This window comes from Osmia bicornis, chromosome 2 (genome assembly GCF_907164935.1).
Source record: "Osmia bicornis bicornis chromosome 2, iOsmBic2.1, whole genome shotgun sequence".
Classification (NCBI taxonomy): domain Eukaryota; kingdom Metazoa; phylum Arthropoda; class Insecta; order Hymenoptera; family Megachilidae; genus Osmia; species Osmia bicornis.
The window spans coordinates 6,144,006-6,168,483 of record NC_060217.1 but is presented as its reverse complement, the minus strand read 5'-3'; the positions used below and the strand labels follow the sequence as shown (position 1 = coordinate 6,168,483).

General features: G+C 46.3%; 1 protein-coding gene across 3 annotated transcripts in view; it reads right to left on the bottom strand.

Moving 5' to 3' along the window:
* Positions 1-24,478, bottom strand: part of LOC114872016 (agrin-like) — a 349,276-nt gene that overhangs the window by 301,598 nt on the left and 23,200 nt on the right. For 2 of the 3 annotated variants that reach the window (XM_046288799.1, XM_029178733.2), the window contains exon 1: positions 5,794-7,273. The exons of the other annotated variant lie outside the window; for it this stretch is intronic. In XM_046288799.1, coding sequence (XP_046144755.1) covers positions 5,794-6,223 — 430 coding nt within the window. In that variant the 5' untranslated portion in view covers positions 6,224-7,273. Of the gene's footprint in view, positions 1-5,793; positions 7,274-24,478 lie in introns of those variants that run through there. 3 annotated transcript variants of the gene reach the window in all.

Sequence of the window (24,478 nt, the reverse complement as noted above, 5' to 3'; positions counted from 1 at the left end):
AAAGGAAGAGATTGAATATTTGTATACCTAAGAGAAAATTCAGAATAAGATTTGTGCATTTTATAATTCAAACCTTTCACTCGCTATCTTACGAAACTAATATAATATTTCAGAATTTTGAAGACCGTTAATTAATACTTGATACTTCGAAAGAAAGTTTATGACCCGTTCGTGAAGATGAAGTATTAGATTAAATGACGATAATTCTACGAACCTCTCCGAGGACTGGCGTTTATCGTAGAAATGCACACGTAAGACTTACAGGAGAGTCTCAAGTGGCTTTTTTCAACGGAGGGACTGGCGCCTGACCGTTTCGGGGAGAACGTGTGAACAGCTGGCCGTGAGAAAGTCGAGAAATATCAACGGCGTCAAACGAAATCTTTTAATTAACAGCAATTCGAGGGTGGAGGATTGCCGTACGAGCATCTGCTGCTCAAATAAATGACTTACCCTCCAGGGTACGAGCAAATTGGTAGAGATTGGGTCCATACCCTCAGGCAATTCCATGGACCCAAGGACTGGACCGTTCCGTCATGAGCTATGCAATGGGAAATAGCGCGTATCTTTTCTATTTATGGGGTAATTTCGAAGCTGGCGTCGATATTCATTCGTTTGAAAAAAGATACGTCGATTTATTCGTCTATAAATAACACTAAAGTGTCTAACTTTAAATATAGCTTAGATAAATTTAAATCGTCAAAGATTTATTGTACAATGACAATATTGTTTCCCCGAAATTGTTTGTTCTTCGACGGGTGCCTGAAATCCAGGTAGGATCGTTAAAAGCTTTTATCACTTGGCTCAATAAAGGGAGAATGGTGATTTTGACAAATCGGAAACACACCTCTGTGCCTCTCCGTGCTTTTTCAACTCGTAAGGGGATAATTATCCCTTCGAGTATACCCCTTTCAAATTTTCGATTAATTTGAAAAATTTGTATTTCAATTTTGCCGAAATCCGGCAACAGTTTGGTATTAAGTTACCCGAACGGACAAGCTAGCAATGCGAAGTAAGCCCGCGACTAATTTTTCAGCAGCTCCGCTTACAAAGCGTGCATAATACGCGCCCTCGGTGTATACTCGTGGCTGTGCAATCAGCCGCCTACCCGAACACGAGCAACAAACACGAGGATGCTGGTAAACCGTACTGAGCAACAACCCAACGACTAATCCCTCGGAATCAGCCTCTGTACACACTCTCCGAGGCCTAGCAACGGTGACAGATGCATTAAAGCTCGCGTATTACATGTTGCAATCCCCCGTAAGAAATTATTAGAGAAATTTCAGATGATCGTTCGGCTTTAATAACGTTGTTACTTGAACGACATACGTTCAGTTGGTTGTATGTTAATCAGGGATACGTTTTTAAGTTACAAGAATCACATTGTATGGAAAATACATTGAATCACGAGAGTATTTTTAATTTTTTTAAATTCATATTTTTTTTTTAAATATCATCTCGATATCATTAATAACGCGTATATTGAAATATGTACTTTGTAAATTGGAATTACGAAACTCGTGAAGCAAAAGTTACGAAGGATATATATTTAATTAAAAAATCAAATTCTGATCTAATAAATTGCACCGGACAGAGAATTATGAAGTCTACGGAGGGAAAACACTATTCTCGACTGCATCGATGCAGCGTGCAAAATAAAATCAGATCATAATATTTATATCTCTAAAGGATACCTAACTATTACGATCCCGAACCGGTGAAAGTAATACATTTATTCCCTGTCCCGGATGATTGTTCGATTATTGGATTAGTAACGGGTTCCGATCTTTTCCCGTCCAACCACGGACAGTCTTTGATCTCCATCGGATACGAACACACCACCGAACGACAAATGACACGAGCCATTAAGAGGCACGGTTATAAATTGCAATTACCGATCTACGAGGAGCGGGAACGGCCCGGAGTCGTTCCAATACGCTTTCCAGCGCATCGTCGCGGCTGTCAAAAGAAATCGTGAGCGTGTTCCGCGCGTCTTTTGTAGCCTCCGAGGCTCTAACAGTCTCTAACGGCGAATTATTGCCAGCTCTCACCAGTCGATCTGCATTTAATTTATCGAGCAAGCTGAAGCAATTCGCCGGAGTAGCGTGTCACGACGATGAACAGTTAACGTTCGCACACGAGCTGCGTGAAACTTAAATCCCGCTTGAGTTACGAGAGAAAATGATACGTCCAGTTACCAATCGATCGGAGCATTTACATAATTCAGATTCTTTTCGCGTTCACTGGATATAAACCTGTGCGATTCGGTGCAACAATGCGAACGTAATCAGGGTTATTATGTAATTAGTCGTTGCTCGAGTGGAATGCGGTTGGCCGTATCGAATCGGCTCGAAACTATATATCATAATCCAGAACGCAGCAATTTCATGGTGCGTTTGCGAGGTAACAGCTTGAAAGACTCGGAAGCGGACACTCGATCACCGAGTCTTGCTTCCGTTTCGTGTCCTTTCCTTCGGCACTGATATCGATCTAGGAAATCATCATCATCGACACAGTGCCAGACGCTTTATACGCGACGGCAACGCGTAGGCGCGAAGATAATTACCGTTTTGAAATCGTATACGTTTAGACGTTGATAGAGCCGCGGCAGGTCGTAACAATAGTCGCAAACCCGATCCAACGATTCATTGTCGACTTTCTTTTCAATCGTAGGTACAACAGGGGAGAAGGTAAAAAATCTATTGTTCCCTTTTACACCCCCATATAAGGATGACTATGCACCAAAGTGCACACGCTGCGCCCTATCGCGTGTTCAGAGGCACCGCTGCTGATTTGATTGTTTGGCTCGATATAAATGTACATACACAGTGTATCAGAAATATGGAATAAAGTTTACACTCTCGACTGACTCAATTACGCTTTTAACGATACGTTTGCGGAATATTGAATTTTTTAGCATAAACGCTAATGAATTTCCATTCATCCGTCCTCTAACGTTTCATAATGTTTGCCAAATGGATTGCGAGCTATAACCATTGATAATGACTCTCCACGACAGCACAAGCTATTTCCATCTGCTCCAAATTGCAAGCGAACCGTGCAGCACCGACTTTCCACGACCACTGTGCTAACACGAAACACGCTCGATCTCTAATCTCTGATCAATAATAAATTCTACCTAGATTCTATTTTCTGAGCTTATTTTCAACCATGAGAAACAATGTATACCATTCGTGTACCATCCTCCGAGGGTTTAATTTAATCATATGTATTTTGATCACGAATAACTCCCACGGCGATCGAGGTGTTAACGAATACCGTAAAACCTGTAATTCCTAAAAGCTTCCCCTTCGACACCTTGCGTTTCACCTACGGTCGACGACGAGTCAAAGTATCCGTAGCGTAAATCATCCCCGTCAACTGACGTGAGAGGGGTAACGAAAAATCCTGGAAATCGGGCACACCTGGTCCGCGTAATGTAGGCAGGGCGTGTCGGTGTTGGCACAGCTTGGTAAAACGCGTAGGCCGGCCTCGTATTATGCTGATCCCCCGGGTGACTCGGTGCTCGGCGAGAATCGACGAGTTTCTGGGCTGGCGCGCGAGTCCACGCAAGAAATACCGTGGCCTGTCGCATTGAAAACGCGCGTCAAGTGACGCGGCCATACGTGCCCGCGTACATAGGTACGTGGGCGAGCGGTATAGAGCACCGCGGTGGACCAGGTGTCGCAGGTAGCAGCGGTTGCCATTTTCCACGCGACAGGCTGCCGCGAAAACTCGCGACAACAACGCGATTTCCCACGCTCCCCTATCGGGAAGAACCTGTCCGCAAGAATGGTAATTCGTCGGGAAACTGTGTCAATGTCGGTCGCTACTGTTTTTGCTGATACGAGGTACTTGAGAAAGAAGGAACGGAGAGTAGGAGCCTGTTTCACGGATAGAAGCATTTAATCGGGAAAGTGTGTGTCGATGGTATTTGTTCCAGGAGTTCGACGGAGATAACGTAAAGAGCAACAGGAAATGGTAATGTTATAACTGTAAGATAGATACGAGGAACTTCGAAGAACTTCATGAATGTACAACGGAAAAAGGGAAATATGGCACTGGATATGTAAAAAGATTGCAAAGTTGAAAACCGTAAGGACAACCTTTGACTTGGTCTACTTTTACAAAATATTGAAATGTATTTTAATTAAAATAAAGTATCCTCTCTTCATTTACTTCAATTACTTGTTGACTGATCGAGTTTCGTTTTTACGCTGATCAGCAATGGGGCAAAGAAATTCCGGTTGTAACGGTAAGTTATTATCTCGGGGACTAAACGGTCCAGAAATGTAATGACACTGTGATTATCACGGCGCCAGATTGACGGGACTAGCGCGAAAGAAGGATAGGGTCCGACGATGAAAAACGCGCGGAAAGGAGCAACCGTGTTAATCAATCCTGTCCGGTGCTCTCCGTTTCTACGCGAGCGAGAGTGGCGATTTTCCTAGCGGCATTCGAACCCTTTCATTATTTTCGAACGCTTCCGTATCGGTTGATTGACGTTTTGCCGCTCGACACCGCGAACTAAAAGCCCCGGCTAATTTGAATTTTGCCCGCGGCACGCTCCGTGAAAAACTCCTAATTACACGCAACGCCTTTTCGAAGCGACTTCGGCGACATTTTACGACGGCTACGTGTAAACGCGATCGACTTGCAAATGACGATGACGAAGAAAAAGGAAAAAGAAGAAAAGAAACGTGAATCGGTTGGAGCAATGATATCGTTGTCGGTGGAAGGCATTGTAAATTATTGAGATTGAACGATTACCTGTGGCCCGCGGGAACCACGACCACTTTTTATTCATCAAACTGTCCCTGGAACACCATCGTCGTTGACATCGTCGACTGTTTCGCCTGTAAGCTGATCTTCGAAAAAGAGAAAAACCAACGACGCACCGTTGGATCCGCGTTTAACCCCTTCTTATTAAATAAATCATTCGTCCCTTTACACCATCCAGCCAATATCTCAGAGTCTCATCTTATAATTCCTACATTAATTTCTCTAATAGTCTTGGACACCGCTTTGTCTTCCTGGCGCGACACTCGAAACCACCATTACCTACTCTATCGATATAAAGTTAAACGCGGCCGTGAACGACGTAAATTATCGGTGAAGAGGGAGCGGCTGATTTTATATACCAGACCCTTGTAACGTTATAATAATAGAAGAGTACAGTGCTTTTTTTTTATTTCACCCTGTCATTGCTATTAGCACCTATAAACGCTTGAGAAATTCACTTATCCTGGACGCCTTTAGGCGTCAACTAATTCTATTAATCATCAAGTACCGTCGCTTTGGAATTTTTTCAAAGAAATTGTTTAACACGTGTCATTGTACGACGCGCGTTTTGTATCGAACTTTTTCATAATGAAAGAGTTGAAGTTCAACAACTAGTCTCCAGACATTTTCCTGCAAGACCTTGAGCAGTAGCCAACGCTCTTTTCTGTCTAACGTAGCTCATTCTGTTAGCACGCTTGCTCGTCGCTTGCTGAACACTCTCGGACAAGATAGCGAAGAGGAAGGAACATTCACGGCATTCCGTGCGGATTGTTCGATCGCTACCTTGCGAACCGTACGAAATTCTGTAAGCACAGAGTAAGTTGTTTGGGAAGGGTCGTAAAATTTTCTCTCCAAGACCGTTGCCGTTATTTAAATAGACAGCCAGTTTTACCTACGTTTTATGCACCATGTATCGCTGCATTGTCGCGACTTATCCGATTAACGAGAAACGCAAGCCAGCGGCTCATTAACGCGTGCCAGGCGAAAGCGAGAAACAGGTAGCACACTCACCTCTGACTGCCGCGTTCAGCCTGTCCAGATTCGCGAGTGTGAGAGGCACCGGACCGAAGTGCATGACGATCTTATTCGGGTGTCGTAGATCGCCGAATCCGTTGTCCCGTCGCGCCATGAAAATCCCCGTGTAACTTCGTCGTATGTAATGATCGCAGGTATCGTTCAGCGTGAGATCCAGGCTTGTATTCAGAACACCCTTGATCGCTCTCTTCACGCGCACGTGCAATTGACCGTTTCTCAAATCTTTGATTTTTCCCGTGAAAATGTAATCCGCTTGACGGACTTTCCTCATGAACGTGGTGTCGTTTCTAATGGCGGCGGATAAATTAGCTCGACATTCGAGTAGTTCCTTCGTAGAGGAAACGGCTAGTGGTAGCATTATGCTAATCCACAACACGAGAAAACTGATCTTCATACTGACATCCATTTTCGTACATTAACGTTCTCTTTTTATTACACTGTCCTAGGCATCACTTCGTTCCATGCAAAATATAATCGATTGTCCGTAATTATTCGCGCACCATCGCGCTGATTAACCGTGTACTTCAATTAACGGTGGCTCGCACGATTATTTCGATTAATCCACGCTGGAATCCAGTCCCGAGGGTAAGGTAATCGGTATCGGGCATCGATGAAACGAGAATGATGGATCGAGTTCGGTAAGTTCTTGCGATACTCGGAAACTGATACAGCCTCGGAACACTCGAACGACGAATAACCAGAGTGACGCCGATGGAAAAGGTGGATTTCTCGGTGTTGGTTTGATTAGTTCCCGGCTGTCGATCGGGGCATCGTTTCTCGAAAGATACCCGGCCACTTTCGAGCTGAGCCCTCTAAATGGAAACGAGTCCGATCTTACGAGCCGTGTGATCTTGAGCAACAGGTTGGCGCCGTGTGTCGACCCACGCTCGCCGATTTCCAATCGTCCAGCCACTCGTTTCCCGTTCCTACCGTGGCAAGTGCGAAACTCTGCGAGAATTCGATCGCGTGATCGATAAACCGTCGATTCGGCGGCTAGCTGCCTCGTAGCCACTGAGTTTTATCGTCCCGTCGATGGGACTAGAAGCCGATTGCTCGCGATATTGTTGCGAAATGTACGATCATCGACGATTTCTCTCGTCCTACCGGAACATCGAATGGCAGGTAGCCGGGTACAAGGCGTAATTTACGTTCATCGGAGACTCGATCTCCGTGAAATCAAGAAAACAAACTTCCCGATCGACTCCACGAAACTCGGAAAAACGATTTCGCGCGAATGTTCGCGATTACTTTCACTCATGCCATACTTTCCCACCGGTCGATCACGATTTTGCATTTACCCCAAAGAAAAAGAAGGAAAAGAAAAAGAAAAGCGATCGCACACGTTTCACTCGCAGGACACTAACCGGCACTGACCAATCACTCGGGCTACCGTCACTAACCACTAGCCGATTCTAACTCATTGTTTACGAGTCTCTAATACACCGCTATCAATCATATCGACGAATGACGCGAGCATGATTAAACGCTGTCGCGGACGTGCTGGAATACAAACATGCTGCCGATACTCTCGTACCGATTCGAGCCAACCGGACCGTTCGATGATCTGCAACTGACAGATGCACGGGCGCGTGTACGCGATGAGATTAAGCGCTGCCAAAAGCACTGTCAACGCGAAGTTAGCGAACCGCTCGACATTCAAGCTGACTCGACGACTATCCTGCGCGAGAGTGAGAGAGCAGTGGTTAAGGTGGTGGTTGGTCGCGTGGAGGCACGCGCTGGACTGAGGAGGGCTAAGTGTGGATGCTGCAACTACAACGTGTAGGCGTAAGTCGCCTTAGACCAAGGGAACCAGAGGGAGAGAGAGATGACCGGCTGAGTGTGTGTCCACACGGTGCGGTGGATGGAGCCGCGCACACGCTCCCGCCTCGTTCCGTTTTACTCCCATGTGTTCGAGAGAGCTCCGACAACACGGACAGACAGAGGAGCAACAAAGACGCGGTGATGAGAGAAATCTTACCAAGACATGCGCGTCTTCGGTCTACCACGTGAGTCCTCCAACATGCGTACTATATGTGGGTGCTATTGACACACTTATACGCATACCATTTCAAACGCGACACACGTGAGATTCATGGATGAGCAGGGACGTTGATGGAAAATTGATTCAAAAAATTTTCATATTTGCAAAAGTTGATACCTACCGTTTAGGAAAACTGAAGAAAAATCTAATACCTTGCCCAGTCGAATTTCGACAATCCGGGTGACAAAGAGCGAAAGGAAAAAGAATGGGCAGGAAGATAAAACGATCTAATCTATATAAGCTTAACGAGCTACAATCTGGAAAAGGATTGTAATTGATGGGGATCGATAATAAGCGAGGACCGTTGGTACGGTCACTCCAGTTCGTGGTTGGTTGTCGCATCACCCACGAAACGGTGGGAATCCTTTTTAACGAGTTCCGTCGAAGAAGTTAATGGGTCGAGTTCGACGTGACAACGTACAAGAGAAGAGGCACGCTCTTGCTCGCTTATTTATGATAATAGTTTCCCTTGCGTGAAGGAGAACGGACCAAGACTGATCTACGGTGTCGTCAGTTATGGTACATCATAATTTCCGCGGATATTTATATGCTCCGGCACAATGTTATGCAGCACCGCGGTCTGGGCGTGGATGGAATGAGATTCTTGTCTTGTCCGTCCAACCAGATATCCTCTCGAGTTTCGAACGTTCGCAGGAACGATCCTCGCAGCAGATAGACTAGAACTCGATTTTCGCGAAAAAAAAAGTATGAAACACCTACACTTTGTCTTATCGTTTGACAAAAAAAGAACCTTCGTACAGAGCGTTAATTTTCCAACGTTGAAAACTGAATTTCCTAGTTTCCTGAATTAGAGCTGTCGGTGTTTAAAGATAGACGAAAAATATGAGAAAACGTGGGCATTCTGATAGGTGAGGAATCTTGAATAATGTCAGGACACAGAGTCGGACCAGTTATCTCGATGCGATAATGAAACACAGATCCCTATCTGGTCGATGTTCGCCCACGTGGACAGGATGGAATGCAGGCCCGGCTAGTTGCATTGTTGCAAGAATATGCATCGATAGTAATAGGGAACGGTGACGTTAATGAATGCCTTATGGCGAGATCCGTGCCGTATCGTTGCCGATTAAACGAGATTTCTCGTCCGGTTGAACGGTCCGGATCCGCAGCTGGCACGCGATCGTTTTCGAAAGGGAACAGCCCTGGAAACGGTTCTATGGGACATTAAGTGGCCAGTACGCGACCTGGCACGATCGCCGACGAGCAAAGCGAATCGGTCCTATGCCCACGCTCCTCCGACCTATTCCGCGTGTCCTTGTGTACCTCCTTACCGCATCCTCGAAACGTATCCCCGAGGGTGTGGTGTCGACGTTACGGCGTCCGATTGTCTCGTATCTTCCATCGAAATTGTCCCTTTCGAAACGCGTAATATTCTGCGAAGTGTTAATGTCCCTATTACCAGACGGAATATATCACATTGTTCGTTACAGTTATGGATTTCGTTATAACGCATCTGCCTCGTTTCCCTCGGCTAACGTGTGAAACGATTTTTAGATCGATATCGACGGCACGATATCGTGGTATCTGCCGATATTACCCGGCTGTCAAGGCGAATCTAGACGATACAGACGTCTCGGTATAGTTATTTAACCCGTAAAACGTGGAATGATTTTCGACGTGTTGAATAAATTCCGATGATCGCGTTGTTTTACCTTTTACCATCATTAAACACGTCAACGCCTAACTGATCGTTAAATGATCCGCATTTTCGCGAGGCAACCTGTTTGTATATAGGGTTACACGAGCCGCACAGTAGACAAATCGTCGACCGATCAGAGTAAAATATGGCGATGGAAAGACGAGACAAGCTACCGCTCCGACTGATCCCGTCAGCTAACGAATGGATCGATTTGCGTGGCTCGTTAACAATACACGTAAGGAACACTAATGTCCCACTTTGTTTCAGACGACCTCGCCGCGATCAGCCAGTCCCGAAGGAATAAAAAGAGAAGCAGATCTCTCTCGTCGCTTTGTCCGTCTGGTGGTACACGGCTTTCATACGTGATCGTATCCTTGTCGCATCGAACGATTATCCTTCTTGCATACGTACGCTAAGTACGTGTACAGTTGATTAAACTAATCTTATAAGCTTCTCGATCTACAACGAGCCGTGCTACAACGGTAGCCAACGAAAATTATTGCACCGAACGGATTTGTCCGATGTCGATGAGACTAGCATCGTCCAGTTTATCGTCAACTCGCGCGTACGCTCTGATCTCGGCTTAGCTGAATTTATTTATCGCGCATGGAGTATACGTTTCTTGGCACGGTGAGCTCGGATCGGTCGAGACGCCAACCCGATGATGGCTCGACCGAATGAATTATGACGACCGTCGCCTCTGGGTTCTACGTTTCAGCCTCGAACCACCCTCGGTCGCCCCGTCCAGTCGTTCCTCATCAACTTATAAATGCTCGCGTGCGCGCACGTCGTAACACCGACATCCTGAAGCTTTTGTGCCTTCGCAACTTAACGTTTTGATTGATATCCCTATACGGTGATTACGAGAAATCGATCGGAACGAAATTAAAGTAACATATTTTCGGCGTAGAGTACGACAATGTAGCACATTTGACGTATCAATTTGCAAAATGATTACGAAACGTAAATAACGCTATGTCGGAGTTAAAAGCGAGAACATAAATTGAGGAAGAACCCCGGGATATTTAACATACATCGAGCGTATTCGAGCCGGATGATCTGTCGACTGTGGCAGTGGTACTACTGTGCTTCGGCACGACGCGGCGTGGCGCGGCGCATGGAATCCCATATAAAGGCACAGGTAGAAGGCAGGAGCCGTGGCGAGCGCAAGGCAAACGCGCGAAACACGCGACCACGCACGCACACGATCGCGGATCGCATCGCAGAGCACGAGGATACCAGCTACGTGGATGGAAGTCGAGAACGGTGGACCGTGCCGCGGCTACGTACGAGCCTCGTGTGCGTGTACTTAGCATAAGTCTCGCACCCGAGGCATTCTCTCATCGTATTTCATGCCGGCTATACGTTTATACACTCGCCGAGGCAAGACCGCCTCTTCTGCTTACTTCACCCTTTTCTACCTCCTATTTCTTCCTCGTCAATTTCGTTTCCCTCCTGTCTCGTCGTACTTGCCTCTGCTAACGAAGAAATCGACGAAATCGCTAGTCGACACTGCGAGTTGGAGCGCGAGTAACCGGTCCATTATCATCTCGAGTGTCTGCGAATTATCGCGCGCGACAACGATACACGTCGCGTAAATTGCCGATCAGTTCCATCTTATTATGGAATTAACGATCTATTCGAGCTAAGAACGACGCGATGATCGTTCATCTTGGACAATTGATATTATTCGATGCGAGTATGATAAGCGTAAATTTGGAGACCATTTAGGACGGTCAGAGGAAGATCTCCCTCTGCCAAAATATACGAAGATTTATGCGAAGACTCGGAGAGTTTTTAAGCAGGATTAATGTAGTTGGTGAAGAACGGCTTCCTGCTTAATCCTCACGGTCGAAACAGTTTGTCAAGAAACGTACCGATTCGAGTCCGGACGTGGTAATAGCCTAAATTAAGTCCCCGATTCTTCTCTGCTTCCTACGTATGTACCGTTATCGGTAGGATAATAACGCTTGCACTCTGAGGCATCGAAACGAGCTACACGCCAAGGCACGTGTACCCGGTAGACGTGTTCAACGAATAGTCACAACGTGATACGTTCTTTGAAATTAAATTTAAATAAGCGCGAGAGCGCGCAGAATGCTAAGCAAACGAAGCGTGATCGGCTAATAATGTTTAGTAAGAATATCGTAAAGAACTGTGACTGAAATCCGTTTCATAGTGTCGTAAATGACCAGTTTTCCTCCTAATGAGTCGTGTATTGATCGTAAATCGCGATCGTTTGCTCGACAATTCAATCTTAACGCGATCCAACGCGAATTATACCGCGATTGCAACTGTTCGGTCGCGTTATCGAAGCCAGGGTAGCTTGCGTTCGGGATCCTCTCGCGACCGGATCGGTCGTTTTACGAGGCTCGCCTCGTCGTAAACGGAAAGACAAGAATTCCGTATGATGGAGCGAAAAAAAGCATCACCGGAACCGGACCGACTCGCGCTTTTCGTATCGACGTTCCGACCAATTACAGATTTCGAGGCGCGGATACGCTGGGAATGGAAACGAGCAGGAGGACTCGTTAACGGCGCGGGTTAGCGTGGCGGTAATCTTAAACCGAGAAAACGAGCGTGCACCACGCGCGTCCCGGGTGGAAATGAAATACGGGTGAGAGACGAAGGCGAGGACTTAATTTAGGTTGTTACGAAGGTCCCGGTACACCGGCCTCTCGCGAAAAAGGTGCTGTTTAAAGCGATAAGTCATGCCGGCGATAAGCCGCGGTTACAACACCGGTGAACCGTAAACGGCGCGAGGCAACGCGGACAAGATGGAATTAAAGTTTCACGAAGAAAAATGTACAGACGTAATTGTACGGAGCTTTATCGCGGCCGATGAGGTACGCACCAGGTGAAATGTAAATACCAGAGAGAACCGACCGTTCCTCGATCCTCTTGTTGAACGATCGAACGATCTCGCGACGGGATATCTCGAATCTCTTCGCGTTCGACCACGTATAATTACGCGTCCTTTTTCCCCGGACTTTCCGACCACTGTCTATTATTACCAGTCGTTGAGTAGCGACATTCTTTCGACGCTGGGATACATTTCGTTTCGTTGAAAGCGATAGAATCCCTGGGGGATCCCCAGGGACCGTGAAGAACAAACGAGACGTCGGGAAAGGAAGGTGTGGTCATTGACAGACAGACAGACAGATGTCTGCTGTCTTAAATCCAGCCAGACAACGGACCGAGACCGTATTCCTCGCGTCCCGCGAATCACTTAGTCAAAGGATGAACACGCCAAGAGATTCTTATCTTGTATGTTTACCGAGACACGCTGCTCGTTAAGAGCCGCCGAAAAACAGGATAGGATGGAATCGTGCATGCGAAAAGGCTCGGGGCTTTATCCGCGGAACGATTGCATCTAATCAATCTTCGTGCAAATTCGTGTATCTACTCGTATGTTTGAAATAAAATAATTAACCGTGAATATTAAGTGACAATCTCGCGTCGAACGAGAAACTTTCGTTGTATATTTACTACGGCAAAAGAACACAAAATATATTATTATTGAGTGATTGGATATAATCGAGTATCGAAGCGGAACAACGTGTAATTTACGAAATGTTATGCAGCAGCGTGCGCATTAACGAAGGGTATTTTCTGGCAACGAAATTCGAAGTGCAACCAAGCGATCGATCAACCGGCATTGACCGGTGCTCGTGTTTCCTGGTGTAAACCAACAATTACGTAGTTCTGGGATAAATCGCGTCGATACGGGGAAGCCGAGGAGTTCGTGTTTCCTCGAAACGGGATCCAAAGATGACGAGAACCTCGAACGAGTCGAAGCTCGAAAGAATCGAAGAAGAATCGTTGGCGGAGGAACGGAGCGAAAGAAAGAAGAGAGGAAAGGGGAAATTATCCCCGGGGGCACGGCATAAATCGCAATGGACAGACAGCATGTTCGACTAATTACAGATCCCTGATTACCGATGGGCGCGACTCGTACGGCTAATAAAGAAAAAATAAATTAATAAACCCGCTAATATCGCGGTCGAACGATCTTGGTGGCGTAAGCAAAGGGGGAAGAAAAAGGGCGTTTATTAATTTATTGTGATCGGAATGCGATAAAGCAACGAGCGTATACCAGCTTCAAAGGACTCGAATATGTTATTTCACGCTACCTTGTCAGACGTAGAATCAAAATATTTTGATCCGATGCTTTAAGGGTGTTATTAATTTCAATCGCGCGTTTCTTGATCCAAAACTAACCCTCGTTAAGTACTCCCTTATCTGGGCCACGAGAATCGGAAATAAAAAATTATATATTTCAAAAAAAAGTAGTAATATCTAAGCGTATAGTATAAAAACTTTGAAATAGAAATCTGTCGATGCGTATGATATCCAAAAACAATTGATTCGTGAAAGTATCAGCTCGTCCTCCTCCTACGCCACTGGACGAAAATTGAAGCATCAAAGAAGCCGTCGACGAGAATCGATCTCTGGCAGGGATCGAATGGGCGGTGATAACACGATGAAAAGGAAAGAAAGATGTACAATATCGAATGGTGAAAAGGAGACAGAAATGGTAGCGGTACAGGATAAACTTCCGCGTGGGTCTCTCTTTACTCTTCAAGATGGCGCCTAGCAGAAGGCAGGAACAGAGGCGTCCATCCTCAAGGATTTATTTTCGCCAACATCAGATTCAACTGGCGTTACCCGGTGTGGACTCTAATGAACTGCGGTGAAACCGGGTAGCGTGTGTGCGCGGGGGCGTTTTCACGGGCAATTAATGCGGCCTTAAAGAGGCTGAAGGAACGCCTCCGCGAAACGAGCTCACTATTTCGATTTAATCGGTCCCGACGCTTCGACACGGCTAATTAATAGGATACTGTTATCCTTAGAGGGTCGACTATGTCAGTCCTGAACGATGAACTAATCCTGCATCCTCTACCGTTTGTTTTCTGTTCCCGGACTAGATCTTCATTACACTGAACAACGAGTGTCCAGAGCTGCGGTCGGCAAAAAGCCTACGGCACGTTTTAATGAACCTCGCAGAACGAAATAATAGAACTGAGTCTTTTAACGGACCCCTCTGTCAATTATATTATTCAGATTATCGATGTATCTTCTCTTGGCCGATCAAGTGTTTGCTTATTAATTCTTATCTTATTCCAACGGGAAACAGCGTTTTTCTAAATTACTAAATACTATTCCTTGCTTTAGGATAATTTAAAGAGAACTCGAATCTATTTTTAATGAAATAGTTGACAGCACAGTTATTTGAGAAACCGGCAGTAGAATTAATCCGCCCCGATCGCTACTTTATCTAACTCCTGACGGTAATTATCTAAAGTAATTAAAATACGTGTAATAAACAATCCTTATCATAAAGTCGGACGTGTTTAAGTCGATCATTTATTTTCCACCGATCGATATTACTGGAAAACTGATAAACGTGTATATTCCGATGGAGATTATAGGAAAACGAGATACGAGCAAGGGGATGATCGTTTAGCCGATGGCTATGCAGTTCAAAGGCACCGGTGTCCAGTTGTAAGCGAATTGGAAGCGCGTCCGTCTAATGATCGAGGAATCAAAATTAAAGCAGCGAATGCTTCACGATCGAGCATCGTTCTACGTGGTCCCCTTTTGCGCCGCGATATTCTATTAAATTAATAGCTACCGTTATGCGACCGTCAGGGCAAGTAGCGAGGCAACAAATTTCTTATGGCCAATGTAAATCGACCTATAAGTCGGGGTAGTTACACTGTTTAGCCAATTAGCAGAATGCGACCGGTTTTCAGGTGTACCGTGAGACCATTTCCTTGCACCACGATGTCGCCTCGAAGCGCGATATGAAATCCGCTTCGTTTCGCCAATAAATACGCCGACAGAACGTAGACTTCGGTTCAGAAAACTGTTTTTGCACGATAGAAAATATGTAGATCAGCCGTGGTCGCGTCTCGTTACCAACACGTGCACACACCCTCGTCGTGAAAAATATTTTCCACGATCCACTTGATTTTAATAAACGAAAAAGAAAGAAAAAAATATAATATATACACGTGTGTATATTATGGCCACGAGAAACGTGTCATTCCGGCGAAGGGCAACTGCATTATCTTTGTAAAATATTGATATAACCGGACGTACGGAATTCGCGAGAGGAGATTCTCGCGAATCACTCCTGTCTAGTTTCAACAGAACGATTGAATATATGTAGAGTAAAGGTGTCATAATGCAAAGGAAAGAACTTGAACCGGACATCGAAGAAAATTTATTTCAAACGCGTCCCGGAGAACGACCTCCTGAAGAACACATACTGTGGGTTGACCGGATTCCATCAAACTGTAGAATCATCGGAAAGAATGATTCCTGTGATCGTACGTTTAATTCTTATTCTCGGGGCGTGTAAATGAAATTTATCGCGCTGGTCACCGGTGGCCTCCGCGGAATCGAACGTGTTAATGAATAGTAACGAAGTAATTATAGCTTGGAAGATCGGAAACCTGTGCTCGCGCTATCGCGATCCGATATTCAGAAACCATTCGAATGAGTTACAGAGCAGGTAGACATCAAACGCGAGTGGAATGATCCGATAGGATGTTCCAACCAGTAATTCTACGGATCTAGAAGATGCGTTCTCTTCTAAACTGAATCCTACCTATCCAGTGTGTCAACGATATCTCGTTCTACGAGTTTCGAGTTATCTCAAAGTGTTCGTAAAGGGAATATCGTTATTTCGCAATTAGCACGGCACGAAAGGGTTCATCAAATTCCAAGTGATCGTCGATACCGCGTCTTACGGGCCTAAGGTCGTCCGTTTCGTATCTCTCGGGTCACTTGTATCGAGTTCCACGAATCCTCGGCTCGTTTGCATTTTATACCTCGCAAGAGTTTTTTCGTACAAACAACGAAGACACGATGGCTCGGTCCGAGTCAACGTGGCTTGGAGCTTAGGGGCTAGGAACCGGTATGCTCAGACGATGACGAATCGAGGCGTGTCCTCGGATCTGATCGAAACGCGACGCGACACGATTCAACGATAACGAGGTCGTTTTCAAATGCCCGCTGATTATGCACTTGTTACAGACAGTAAGCAGCATTCATAAGGAGATCGGTCGCGGCTCAAGTGGATCGAGACACGGTGACTGCAAGTTGCGCGCCGCCTTCGAGGATCAGAGCTCGCGGCGCGTATACCAGACCGGACGCGCCTTCTTCGATACCGCAAAAGAAAATCAATCGGCCCTCGAATCATCGTAAATTAACGCGAATTGACGACCAAGTCTTGGCCAAACATCGTTGAACGTCCGTTGTCAGTCCACCGGGCGAGCATAAAAATGTCAGTCGCCAGTTGTCCATATAACAATCGAATCCTGTTTAAACGTCCGCTATCTGCATAGGGAACCATATTTTTTAACCGCGCACCCCTTGTCCCTTCGAACCCGAAGAGAATGGCCCGTCGAAACGTTAATTTCAAAGGACTTTGAATCTTCTTGGTGTTTGTATTATACAAATCGTACACGTGAGCGGTAAAACGTTCCCGAGATTAGAAATGCGTTTCCGGTTTAGCCGAGATGCATAGCCACCGAAAATTATGATGATCCTTAGTTACAGTGATCCATTAAGAAAGACGCATGGCAAGTTTGAACCGGTGATATTGTTCTTGCGATTCGAAGGATTAAACTCGCGTTTGGAGGAGTTTCGAAATTAAAGGCAGCACGTTGAGAAGAGAATCAGGGAGAAACGATCGAAGAACGATCGAAGGATTCTGCAAGGACACTATTGTCCGCGAGCTAGCAGCTGTAAATAAGGGATTTCTCGCTGTCTCGTGAGAAATAAACCCGTGGACCACCCACGCATCCTAAAATCCTATTGTTACCAAGGCGTCGCGTGCTGCGTGGCAAATGTACCAGCACCTTTATTCCTATTCCCCGCGAAAGGATACACAGCAACGACACGGTACTGGCTAGCTTTCGGTAGTGGTAACAACGCTACAGTCGCGCGTTGTTGACAAGTTGAATGAATGATACCTTGGTTAGAAATACGTAGGAACTTGTTATAAAACTCTACGGACAGCTGGCTACGTTTGCTTCGACCGGCGTACACGTATCAATAGAAAGGAGGAGACTGGACAACTAGGAGTGTCTGTAGTTTTTTCTAATTAAGTTCCATGATTACATGTAATACTTTCTCAGTTACACGAGTCAATAAGATTTTCGGCAGAGACGGTACGAAGCAAAGAAACACCTACTCTCCACGTACTCACGTAAATCATCTACCTTGACTTCGGCTTAACGCGAAATTTACTGCCACATCGCGCGTACCGTCAGCCATGTTCGAATTGCAAACGTTTACGTTACAGCGGGTACAGTTCGAAGCCACGGGATAATATTTATAGCGGTTCCCGTATGACGGTTCTTTCGTCGTCGCTCTCGAGATTCGCATTGATCGTAAGAGGACTCAATAAATGGGAAGGTAAAGGAGGGAATCTAGGAACTCGCGTGCTCCGTACACCGGCGCGGCGATGATTTCAACGAGCTAATATACACGTCACGGTAGATGTTCCCTCGGACGTGTTTAAAATTACACGGTATTAATTTGACCGATAGGATCGATCCGAGGATAATGCATAGACAGCCGGAACAAGTTATAAGGTATACATCCTCAGCAGACAGATTACAGAGGAAAAAAGCAAAGGGATAAATTCCAAAGTGGTGGAGGTGACAGGGGCCGTGGTGAAATCGATTCGGATCTACCCTGTTTGCTCGTAGCCAGGCTTAACGCGACTTAATATGTTTATCAAAGCCGGTGATCGCTGGTATCCATTCGTCACGTCTTACCGACGCGACGTGACGAGTGTGTGCGCTCGGGCTTCAGTCTAGAATCCGAAAGGACTAATGCCACTGTGATTCCCAAAGGACATTCAGGAATGCACGACCTACGCACACCGGTCGGCTTTGCTCCCGTACACGTGTGTACGTACACACGGCCGAACACGAAATCCTCGCTTCGAGGCAGGAACACACGAAGACGAAGGGGACCGAGGTTGAAAAAGACGAATGGTAGACAAATATGGGCAGGACGGTTTCTATGTGCACTTCCCATTACCGGGCACCCACGCACGGTAGGGTAACGCCGGGCTCAAGAAGTGCGTCGTAGTTAATGGATTCTCGAGATTGAATTTATCTGTGAGTATTCACGCTACGCCCAGGTATACACGTTGCCGCTCACGACCCATCTCTAATCCGAACTTAACGAGTACGAATATTACGCGGTATCGCTGATATTAATAATGCCGATCGTAACAGCGATTCTTACAATAATGGAGCAACGGTTGTACGATAACGACAGATAACGAGGATGATCGACCAGCGTAACGACCGGGCGGATTTCTTCGAGACATAGGGTATCGATTACTCGTACAACAATTGTCTAGATAGGACAAATAGTAATTTGTGTAAAAACTACCCCGTAGATTCGTTAGAATTTATCCTATACCATCGATTCCCAGGAATACTGCTTATTTCACGAAGGACCACGTTTCAAGGCGAATCGACCGAGCATCGTCGTGATTCTTCGGATCGCGAAGGAGGTATCGATGACGTTAAACAATGCAAAGTACACGGGAACAAGGAGAGGAAAAAATAAGCCGCGAGAACGGGCGGGTAAAAGAGGAAAATAATATTCGACCACTCTCGCGACTGCGCGCATCCTGTACCCACGTGTGAATTATGCAAATGCGACCATATGATCTGTCCTTTTTACGGGACGTACCGCGAGCGGAAAGAGAAAGAGAAAACACAATGGCGCGATGCGAAAGTCGCGCGTATTTTAACCCCACGTCCCACGTGTCGAACGTTGCGCGCGACGGACGAATGAATAACTCGTATCGCGGGTACCGTGATTCTTTTTCAAAGTATACGTCCGTCTCGCGTTCATACCGGTTTTCCAAATATGATCTAATCCGACTTGGTCGATCGCCGTTTCACCGTTTGTTCGAAAGCGGCAAGCCGAGTAGCCGCGCGACGTTGGATATGCAAATAAGAGCGGACAATTTGTCGTGTTTCTCAATCATCGCGAACGGGGGAAAAATGAGCGGAGTGAATCGCGATCGATGATAGCGAAAGGGAAAGGCGAGTTTAAAAGCAGATATCCATTTGTACACGGCAACACGAAATGACATCGATCGATTTAAGATACACACTTGCACGGATCCTCAACGCTACCTGAATTACAAGCCTGATTCCCTATCGATAATATAATCTCCGTGGATGATCGGCGCGCTTGTAAACGGGCAAGGATTAGCCGAGGCGAACGCCGACAATCGTGAAAATGGCCGGCAACTTCACCGCACGCGTAATTACATAATCACGGTTTCACGAGATGAGAAGCCCGTCGTGTTCAGGAGAGGTAGATTAACTGGAAGCGAGGCTAGTCAACGAAAATTAATCGATACCAGAAGCAACGCGACCGACGTACAAGCAAAACACGTGTAGATACCGTATCTACGAATCCATATGAAACTTTTCTAGTATTGCGAGTTTGCGTAAGTCATTCGACGCGGTTCTAATAATTACGTCTACCCGTTAGCCTACCGGTACGCTCGGATTATCGTCAGCAAGACAGGATTCGATCGCGATCGCTCGATTTTTCGATTCCCAGAGAGTAACGAGCTCGATCCGTGGAAAGTTGAACGCTTGCAACGAGGAGAAGCTAGAATGAGACGGCGAGAGGAGCGAAAACTGGCGGACCGAGTAGAGGCGGCGTCGTAACGTAACTCAGTACCCGGACCGTTTCCTACGGGACGTTGTAGCCACGTATCAAATATGCAAATGCGAGTACATAATTTGTTGTTTGCGCGGGCTCGTGCGCTCGTGGAAAGAGGAGTACAATACCGGCCCACCGGCGGACAATGACGCGTTCGAGTCGATGCTTCAGAGAACACTTCGATCGGTCTGTAATTAAACCCTCCGCCCCGGCGGAAGGATTAACGCATCGAAATAAAAGAGCGCGTCGTCAGGTGACTTTGGAATCGAAAAATACGCGTGGGAAGCAAATTTAAAAGTTTAATATTCGACGATTAAATTGTACACTTTGGAAAAGGTGAGAAAAACGACTCGAATGCTGAAACCTGAAACTCTAATCACCGATACAAATAATTTGCAATGGTATTTATAGCGAGGCAAGGGTGGATGTAAATTCCATCAGATAATGTCCACACCGAGTACACGGCTCTATTACTCGCCAGTTATCTTCGCAACATTTTTCTCAGCAATTTTTCTCTTCGTTCAATAAACTGTTTAGCCTCCCTCTGTTATCTCGATCTGGTTTCCTTTCTTTTTTCTTGCCCTTCTTAACGATAACATAATTGGCACACGAAATTATCTGATTCGTGTGCTCACGAGCCCGGATGCCCCGGAAGACTGCGGTCATCAAAGCGATTTCCTGCGAGCTCCGCTCGCCAACCGAACATGTTCTCAACCTTCGAACGGCCTTTCGAATTGTCGAAAATATTTATGAAAACGCAGGCGTATCGACGCGTTCGTTTCTTCTCCTCTTTGCTCGCTTTTTCTCCCCCGGCGCGGTTCGTGTTCAAACGTAGACGCGAGGAACGTTCGCGCGGCGCTATTCGAAAAAAGAAACGCTAAATCCAGCCACGTATTCGAACCGAATGCTTCCTGCTCGTTTGAAACCAGTATCGAGGCAATATTCGACAACCACCTACGCGTACCCCTGCGGAGAAAGTTGCCCCTTCGCGGTTCAATTTATTGCAATCGTTGCGCGGTTGCACGAGTATCCAGTAGGAATCTCACCGCCCTTAATTTCCTCTGGCATACGGACGACATATAAAATTAAAACGATCGTGCGAGTAAACAACATCGTGGATTCCCCGTGATTCCGCGCGATTTTATACCACTCGGTCGCAGCTAACGTTCCCTTTTTTAAAAGGGCGAAGGAAAAAAGGAACGCGTCGCGTCGGCTTTAAGAGCTCGCCGCTTGCGTCCCGAATCCGAGGAACGTTTTGAAAATTCCTGAAGAAACGAGACTCGTCTACCGATATGGGAAAAAGCTAGCGGGTTAAACGTCGCATTCGAACGCAACGCATCGTTTATCAACGCGTCCCACGATGCTCCCGATCGTTATTTCCTGGCAATTCAAACCGCGTCGCGTTCGGGAGGATCGTGTATCGTTTCACGCCGAGCGATCGCCTTCTTCGCTCAATGAAGACATTCAAGCTCGAGCGTTCGTTCGCTCGATCGTCCCGTAAATTTCCCGCCCAACGGCAGATACGATCGCGGTCGCGAATAATTTCTGGATCGAGCCTGAACGCGCGCCGCTTTCGATGTCCTGTTTTACGAACAACGGGGAACAATAGAGGAGAAAGAGAAGCTTTACGACTTATTAAGCAACAAAAGACGACAGTTCGAGCGAATGGAATTTTTCTATGGTCTCAACGGGGGCCGAGGTCGGTGGTTGATCAAAGGTGGAAGAGGATCGTCCGAAGAATTCCATTAAATATGTAAAGTGGCGTGACGGTCGTGGTGATTTCGGTATAAAACTGGCATCGAGCAGACGAGTGTCTTTCACTTCCCTCGTAAATCGCTCGTGGGTGGAAGCGACGAAGAAAAGAGAACGAAAGAAAGCGAGAAGAAAGGAGAGGAGCGAAAAAGAAATTTTCCAATTGGCCAGCCGTTGGGATGCGCGTTCGCGTCGTAACTCCTGTGTCTTTTACGACACGGCTCTGGAATAACGGGCCGTATGCATTGCTTTTCGCTTTCTTTTTCCCCTCTCATCTCCTTCTCACTGTATCTCTTTTTACTTTTCAAACAAACGATATCTCTTTTCCATTCCACACTCGTGAAGCGGTGCCTGTTCGTTGCCAGAAATCATAATCTCTACGCGAATACGTTCGACGGAAGCGCGTCCTCCGCACCCCCTGTGGTCGTAAACCTAACGCTTTTGCCCTCGAGCGGCCTGTCAATTGTCTTCGGTTAAGCATAAGGCAATACTCGTAAAAATACCATCTTGCATCGCTGCGCTTGCTAAACTGAACGGTGTTTGTTATTCGACGGTGAACGAGCGAGCTTCAACTTGAAAATGGAAACCCCGATGGGGTAACATTTTAACGCGTTCGCGTCGCCACGATAAAATATACAGTGTATTTAATTCAGTCGGCTAATTAAAATAACGAAAGTAGTGGCAGAAAATTTGGTAGCTATAAAAATCGCGGAACGATGACCTTTTTAGTGACACGTCGAAGATCGTCTTCAGGTAGGTAAGCTTTGAAGGCGTCATTACGTGCGAACGACATCCCGCTTAAGTGCCCCATTTATCTTGAAGAGCATAGCACCGTGCACGTAGGAATTTATAAGCTATAATATTGCTACCACGGTAGTAAAGCGTACCAGTATATATCAGCGCCGCGAAAATGATCGTCCCGGTACGTTGTACGGTGCGCATATTGCCGCATTTTATTGCCGTTGCGTTGCGGCGATCACTGTTTGTCGCTTTTCTATATGGAGCAACGAGTACCTTGCTCCGTATAACTATCGACGAACCTTTCTACCGTTTACCATCCGTTCCTCGAGGGAATTCGTGTTCCCGATGCAACCGAGTCTTATTGAGAAACGATGAATTTCAGTGGTGACTGTCACGACGATAACAACCGGCCGATGTTAGTCGTCGAGTCTCTATTTCTACAGAGGTGATTGCTCATTACCAACACCCAGTACTTTATTTCAGCGACAATTACTCCGATACGACGTAAGGAGAAGAAGAATCGACCGGTCGGACCGCTGGACTTGGGATCTGGACTGGACTCTTTCGTTTGCTCAGCTGACTACTTCACCAATTAAACCAGTACCACGAGTACAACTCCTCGAGCGATGTTCCCTTCTACGAATCGTCGATAGAGATGCATTAGGTACAGACCAAGTATTCTAGCAGAAGGCAATCAATTCTGCTACTTTTATTATCAAACTGACTGGTTGTACGCGGCTACCAATTGGAAGAACGTTCTCCTTGAATAAAATCAACTGATTTGAATCCTTGCACATTTAAATGGTAAATTTTCCAATTTTTTAGGAATGATAAACAGAATGCTGTCGTTAAATTTGCTAAGCAGAAGGACGCCTACTACCGCCCACAATGGTTAACCCATTCGAATATCTCTTGAAGGAGTGCTTAATTAACCAGGCGATGAATATCGTCCGGTGTCGCGTGCTCGGTTCGAGAAGAGATCGTTCGAGGAAAGGAATAGACGAGCCGATTGAAATGAACGAGCCGGTACACCAGCGTGAATACAACTCTATCATTCGAATGCCGCCTACCGTATTATCGCACCTTGCCATATGGACGGCCACGAAACGTAAGTGCCAATCGGCCGGTGCATTAGACAGGCTCTCGCGGCAGCCTACCGATAATAAGGTCCATCGACGTGGAGAGATAAGGCGACGCCGAGTGCTGGACGACGAGGACGAGGATGAGGACGAGAGACATCGACACGTTGCTGTCGGTGGTTCATCGTTAAGATCGAAGACCTTGCGCGAGCTAACCGGCCATAGGAAGCGGCGTAAGGCGGCGTACACACACGAAACGCGTGGGCGAGCCACGCGACCCAACGGGTTTCTTCCTGTCTACTCCTTCGAGCTACGATCGCTTCCACGTAGCCGAACAGACCAGCATCCTAGTCCCAACGGGCATCTGGAATATTCACGCTCTTCCGTACGTCCACGCTCGACCACGCGATGCTTCATCTTGCACGCGTATCTCGTCGAAATATCGAATACACTCGTATTTTGTTAAACAGAAAAATTAGACAAATTATACAGATAAATAGAATTTTTTACACGGTGTAAATTCTGTGTCAAGAACTTCAATTTTGCGGTATCCTGATGGAATTTTGATTGGGATTCCTCTGAAACGAACTGCATAACGCAACGTATAACTATAAAACGTTGAACCGAGGCTGAATATCGAATAACGTTTCTACGCCAGGCAGACTT